General features: G+C 38.1%; 1 protein-coding gene across 1 annotated transcript in view; it reads right to left on the minus strand.

Moving 5' to 3' along the window:
* Positions 1-5471, minus strand: part of KIF15 (kinesin family member 15) — a 32387-nt gene extending 26916 nt beyond the window's left edge. The window contains exons 1-7 of the mRNA XM_014308197.2: positions 5431-5471; positions 4073-4256; positions 2874-2950; positions 1678-1715; positions 1451-1548; positions 900-1079; positions 29-238 (exon numbers count right to left, since the gene is read on the minus strand). Coding sequence (XP_014163672.2) covers positions 29-238; positions 900-1079; positions 1451-1548; positions 1678-1715; positions 2874-2950; positions 4073-4087 — 618 coding nt within the window. The 5' untranslated portion in view covers positions 4088-4256; positions 5431-5471. The remainder of the gene's footprint in view (positions 1-28; positions 239-899; positions 1080-1450; positions 1549-1677; positions 1716-2873; positions 2951-4072; positions 4257-5430) is intronic.
* Positions 5472-6956: the final 1485 nt, after the last annotated feature.

Consider the following 6956-nt stretch of genomic DNA (forward strand, 5'->3'; position numbering starts at 1 on the left):
AAGATGCCATAGATACTATAGAACCAACCTTTAACCTCAGTCCTTCTGTATGGGTGTCTTTCTGTCTCTCAGATCCTGCCAAATCAACCAGGTTGAGCAGGGAGGAGCGAATGTTAACAACCTCATTGTTTTTCTCCATGGATTCCACTGTGATAGTGAAAACTGCATGGGATCTGGAGGATTCTCTGTTCATGGAGGTCGATGCCACACGACGGTTTCTCCAGCCCGTGGTTAATACCTAAGCATGAGAAATTTCAATTTCAACAATTTCAACTGCGTCAGACTGTACTTCACATACAGGTGACATAAGCAGCCATAGCCACAATTCCATGCAACAGATTTTGGACAAGGACTTTTTTTACTGTTTTCCAATATAAGTATTTCAAAAGCAAAAAAGATATAGCTGCAGTCAAGCTTAGTGGCAGAACATGTTATAATATTCACTTCTTTTCTCCAAAGGTGACACTGCTGTTTGAAAGCAGTACACACAAGAATAATTAAAATAAAAATTAAAGTCACACAAGTACTATCTGTATGTGTATCATTCATGGAGAAATAAACCTGACAATTCTGGAACCCATGGAGCTCACTTAGCCACAGAAAATTACATTTCCTGCGATTTCAGAGATGTGTAGGGCAAGCATTGGGGAAAAATTACTGTAAGTGCCATTCAGGTATTCCAAACTCTAAAACCTTTATGATTTCTTACAGGTATGGGATAGTCAGAAAGCATTGATCTAAACAGCTTTTTTTACACTGTGTTTCGAAGCGGGGAGATAGGGGGACACAAAGCATTACAGACAAAAATTAAGCAAAAAAAAGTGCTTTAATCCAAGAGGAATATTCACCATGTAAGATTTAAGATGAATAGTCCAGCATTAAAAAGTGCCAAAAAATACCTGGTATGCTTCAGCAGCAGATGACACCACCTGTTCAACAGCACCATCAACAAAGACTCCCTTCTTGATGTGTTCTCTGAGAAAGAGTCCAGCTGAAGCAGAATCTAGCAAGTCAAATATCTGTTCATTGTAGATTTCAATAAATGAGCATTTGCAGAGAAAACTCTTTCCAGTGCCAGCCTGAAAAACACATTAATTTACACTATAAACAGATGGGTTTTATGAAGTCTGTCATGGTATGGCAGCAAGTCTCTTTTCACATGTACCTAAAGCTATTAGATTGCATATATATTCTGCGCACTATACATTCCTGGTGCCCAGGTGACAACCAACATCCAGAAACCTAGATGCATTTCTAGACTCAAAATATGAGCACACTTGTATCTGAAGAAACTGTACTATAATTTGGTAGAGTACTAGATGCAAGCATTTCTTATTAATAAATTTCAGGCAATAATCTTGGTAACTTAATGGCTGCACACCAGTTTACCAACCCTAGCTAATCTTTACTGTGAGACATTACTGCAATAACAATTATAAAATAAATGTACCTTTTCCTTTTCCCGCTCAATTAGAAAAAATAAGTATTCAAAGCTCCGTGGAATTACACCTCTCAGACTGTGAGTGAAATTATCAGAATCAGATGGTCCTAAAGAGATTTTGTAATTAAAAAAGTAATTAATTAGTAGTACTCAAGAGTAGCGGCTGACATGAGGAATACATTTCAAGACAAAAAAAATTAAGAAACCACTGAAAGATTAATCTCTCATGCACTTACCCATCATAGTAAAGGTTTTTCCTGACCCAGTCTGGCCACTAACAAAAAGAAAAAAAAAAAAGTGAGACTAAACTTTATTCTGAATTTTTCAATTATCTGCAACTTTTAAGGAAAAGTCAAAGTTTAAAACAAGCAAACAAAAAATTTTCTTAACTGAAGATAAGGATAGAGAAGCAAGTTGAGAAATCAGTCAGCTAAAAAGGCATAAAAATAGAACAGCAAATTTTACCAAGAAATCCCATTAGATAAATCCCATTTTGTCTCCCCTGCCACCCACCATTTCCTTCCTCATTTCTGTTGGAAAGGGAAATTAGCATTAAAATGAAGGTGTTCAAATATATACATAAAACTAATTTTGGGGTCAATCTTTAGAGTTTTATGTCACTCAGGATATATTTGGATATAAGGATATATCTGACTTTAAAGTACTTTTTTCTTTTAGAGTTTTTTTTTTTTCTAATGTAGTTATTAATCATGCTAGAGAAACTTCAGGGCAATTTCATTTCATTTTTTCACATTTGTATATTGTAACAAAGTGGACTTCATAATTTTGCAAAAGCTGTGCTACACTAAAAACACCCCAGTAAGGTTTTGATTACATTAGCCCTTTAAGTCAGCATTTTCTGACCAAAGTGCTTCCTCAGTTTTCAAAATGAAAAATAATATTAAGTTAATATAACGATATTCATACTACTAGTCGTGGATATATTTCTACCTTAAAAACATTCTAAAAGTTAAAATTATCATTCCTGAGTTTTCCCACAGGCAGCCAAGAGTCACTGAAGAGTTGAGCTGATCAAATGTGAAGTTAAAAAAATTTTTCATTCCATTTTACCATGGACATTCTGAAAACCACTAGCTTTCTCTTTAAAAGTACAGTAACTTCTACAACCACTAGCTTTCTCTTCCCACTTTTTAAATAATAATAAAACTGGAATGAGTTTACATCAGCATTATTAGCCTTAAGTGTTAAAAGCATAACACCTACATACAGATTCCTCCAAAAGAGGGGCAAGGAGTACCATCCAATACTGCAAGAACATTCCTTGTGCTGTGCTGCAGTAAGGAAGCACTTTTAAAGTTTACTGTAACATCAGGCAGGCTCTGCCTCTTAAAACCCCAACTGCTTATTAGCAGGATCTCCTTAAATGTCACCATTGCTATGAAACGACTGTAATTGCTACAAAATCACTTACTATGCAAAGATGGTTCCATTGTAGCCATTCATACAAGATTCAACAATGTTTTTAGCCACACTTGAGAACACAGACTCCTGGGGACAAGGGAAAGAAAAAGCACTTGGCACCACGTGTTTAAGTATCTGTTATATCAGTGTTTCCTATGCCATAACTTTATAGTATATAATAGATGCATTCCTTAAGGGTAGACATGTATGATGAGCCCTGGAATTCTCACAGCAAAATGATACATCCTAAGTCTTCGTGACATAAATCATTCTCTCTGAAAAAAATGTATTCCTTGATAAACTCAAAGAGAAAGAATAAAATTCAGCATCATAGTAACAGCTTCCAAGTACATAGTAATAATTTTGATCCAGTGGTTTTAATTATGTGATGCAGTTTATACCATCGGTAGACCAGGTGCCTGTGACACTTATAAAATCCAGCTTTCAACTTCTGTCACTACACAATGGTGCATTCAACAGAGCTGCACAATTTAGCCTCGTCTGTCTTCACATTTTTCTCTTAGATCTGCAAGAAGGGCCTAGCCACAAATAATAGCCTAGAGTAGGTAAGGTTTTTGGGAGGTTTTGTTTGTTTTTTTAACAGAATTTAAATGGAATTGGGAGTCCTAGCAGAATTAAAATTATGTTCAGAATATCAATCACCATATTATAGAAATTAAATTGAAGGACTTTCTTTCCAGTATTACTTGTCCCAGGTGAGCATTTAAAAGGCAAAAGTATAAGAAGGAAATATAGTAAATAGAATAGAAACTCTGAAGTTCCTTAAATACAAATGTGCAGGGCCAAGAGTTGAACTTGATGATCTTTGTGGGTCTCTTCCAACTCAGCACATTCTGTGATTCTGTGAAATCACATCTTAATATCAGCTACTGAGTGCCAGTTATTTTTATACATTTGTCTCAATAGATTTATTTTCTCTCTATGGTGTTACCATAACATTTACAAACAAAACATTCAATTTTAATTCAAACTCCAATTAAAGAAATTAACAGCTAAAAAAAAATCACATCAAAACTGTTAGAGAGCAGAATTTAGGGCTGCATTGTATACTATAACAGCGTATTTCCAATCTGACCACTGCAAAAAATTAGACCTAATGCACTACATCATCTTTAGATAGGCTTAGCATAGTAGCTGCCAAAACTTGGGTGAAAACAGCAGTAGTTATGAGATTCTGGAAATAATTACCTGTGTTGTTTCCATATTTGCAACACAATCAAAAGTGAAGATCTTAGGCTCAGGCTTTGAGTGCAGGCGGATGGTGTTTGATGAAAGCACAGATAAACACAGGCCATGATCTCCATCCGTTAATGCAGTGCTGTCTGAAGGGGGACGCACCCGTACAAAAACCTTGATAGCATCACCTTCAACACTAAATAAATGTTTATGCATTAGATTACTTCCAAATAGATCAGCTGTCTGATAAAATTAAATGCAACAATCAGATGAAGCACATGAAGTCTTACAAAGGTCTGTCCGAAAATCATACTACTTGTAGACATAATCAATAGAGGTAAAAATGTGGCAGATTTAAAAAACAAAGAACATGCAGGTACATGCAATTCATTGCTGTGGCACCTAGCTTTAGCTCTAAAAGAACACACTGTACAGTGAACATGAGATGCCCTTCTTACTCCTGGAAGCTTTAATGGACCAATGGATCAGATAATGCTATGGACCAGCAAAAAAGTTGTCAGCATTTTTCTTTGGTGCTCACAAGAAGGGGAAAAAGAATCAATTCTTGATCAATGAATCAAATAAAGGATAGCAAGTGCCTGCATCTAAAACATCCCTAACCAATTTCATTACACTTATCAGCTTTAACAAGTAACTGTGCATGACTTACATTAAGGCTCTGAAGAGTTCTGCCATAAATACCAACGCACCCATAAAATAGTAAAGTACTAAATTCTGACATGAAGGGGTAGGAAACTTGGATTTACTTTACTTCATTCTTTTCCAAGTTTTAGCAGGAGGGTGTTGTAACTGCTATTTTTACTTTTGGTAACAAGAGAGAAGAACAGTTTTAAGAGTGGGGAAGGGGCTTCATGAATGAAATGTGCAGTTGGGTAGTGGCAGAGGAAAGGGCTGAGAACATAAGCAGCAGCTGAGAAAAATCCAGTATAACATTTTCCCTAAGACACATCAAATTAATTTGCCAAATGTACTTTCATTATTCTGAGTTGTGCCACAGTTTACACTTGGAGGAGCGCTTTTTGGTTTTTGTTTTAGTTTAGGGCTTCCTCACAGGACTGAAGTTCCTAGGGGGATATTTCTTCATAAAAACTCTAAAGTGCAGCTGCAGAATTAGCGGAGAAATGAAAATTTATTGCATGGCAGCATTCCAAGAGGAACGCAACATGTCAGTGTAACAGTTTTATTATGAATACTTTTTTTTAAAGCCTGTAAGGATATTAGGACAGAAAGGCAGCAATCTTAGGCAGGTAAAGATTGAAAGAAAAAACTTTATCTCACAAAGTTATGCTAGGTTTTGTTTCTGTGCAATGTGATTAATAATATATGGGAACTGGCCAATATTATTTTACCTAGATGAGTTCAGCAAAGATATTGAAGAGTCACGCAGACCTCCTATAAAAGAAAAGAGAGACACACAAAAATTAAAATTACTGCTCAAAACTCCTGACTTAAATAGAAAATACTGTAAGCAGTAGAGAGGGAAATAAATGGAGAGCCCTATAAATACCTGTTCTGTGCATGAAAATATTTGGTAATTATCTTCCTTTGGAAGAAAGATTTCAGTTACAGAGGAAGTGAAGTCTCCGGTCCTTTAATGTGAAAGTGTGCACACTTTTCAATGTGCCATTTGTTTATTCTGGTAAAAAGGAGGCTATGGAGACCATATCATCCTACAACTGCCTGGAAGGAGGTTGGGGTCAGACTCTTCTCCCAGGTGACAGGACAAGAGGACACAGCCTCAAGCTGTGCCAGAGGACGTTCAGGTTGGACATCAGGAGGAATGTCTTCACTGAAAGGCTGATTAGACTTTGGAATGGGCTGCCCAGGGAGGTACTGGACATGCCTGGAGGTGTCTGGAATGGCACTCAGTGCCATGGCCTGGTTGACAAGGCGTTAGTCAGTCATAGGTTGGACTCCCTGATCTCAGAGGTCTTTTCCAACCTCACTGATTCTGTGAGTGAGGCTCATTTTGCACAGCTTCAGATTGCAAGAAGACAGCACATATTACCCCATAGTAGATAAAGGGACTTATTTTTTACTTAATCTGACATCAAAGTCCATAATATAGTCAAAACATTAACCAAAGTAACAAAATTGTATTTAAAAATAAGCAAAATAATAATGAAAGACAATGCCTCAAAATATTCCAATAATAAAGTATTTACAAAATCTTTATAAGCACACAGGTTTTTTTGTAAGAGGACCACCTTTAACAGCAGAATGAACAATGATGTGCAAAGATGCTTACCTTCTCTTTGACGTTCATACTACCTAAATATCCTGCTGCTGCTGCGTGAGCTTTTTATGTGCTGTTATGATTTACTCAACATCTGAGAAATATTTTAGCTTCTAATTAAGCAATTTATTCTTCAACTGAACAAGTTATCAAGGAAAGGAGTGCAGTTAAAAACTGAAATCAGACCGACACTTGCACAGCCCTGGGAATAGCCTGCAATTGTGTCAAGGGAGGTTTGGGTTGGAAAAAGGCTCTTTACTCAGAGGGTGCCTGGGCACTGGAGCAGGCACCCCAAGGAAGGGATCACAGCACAAGCCTGACAGAGTTCAGGAAGTGTTCGGACAATGCTCCCGGGCACACAGTGTGATTGCTGCGGATGGTGCTGTGCAGGGCCGGGAGTTGGACTCGATGATCCTTGGGGTCTCTTCGGACTCAGCTTATTCTGTAATTTTGGGAAAGGGCCGACTCCCAGGTACCCCGACACCACCGGGGCAGCGCAGGACGGAACCCCCGGAGCCTCTGCCCCGCTGGGGGGCACCGAGCCCCTCGGCACCCGGCCCCACTGGTTCTCCCACGCGGGTGATGCCCCGCCAGGGCACGGCACAGCGCGGCTCTCCCGGGCACACCCGTCCCTCAGTC

Source organism: Geospiza fortis, unplaced genomic scaffold (assembly GCF_000277835.1).
Source record: "Geospiza fortis unplaced genomic scaffold, GeoFor_1.0 scaffold346, whole genome shotgun sequence".
NCBI classification, from domain to species: domain Eukaryota; kingdom Metazoa; phylum Chordata; class Aves; order Passeriformes; family Thraupidae; genus Geospiza; species Geospiza fortis.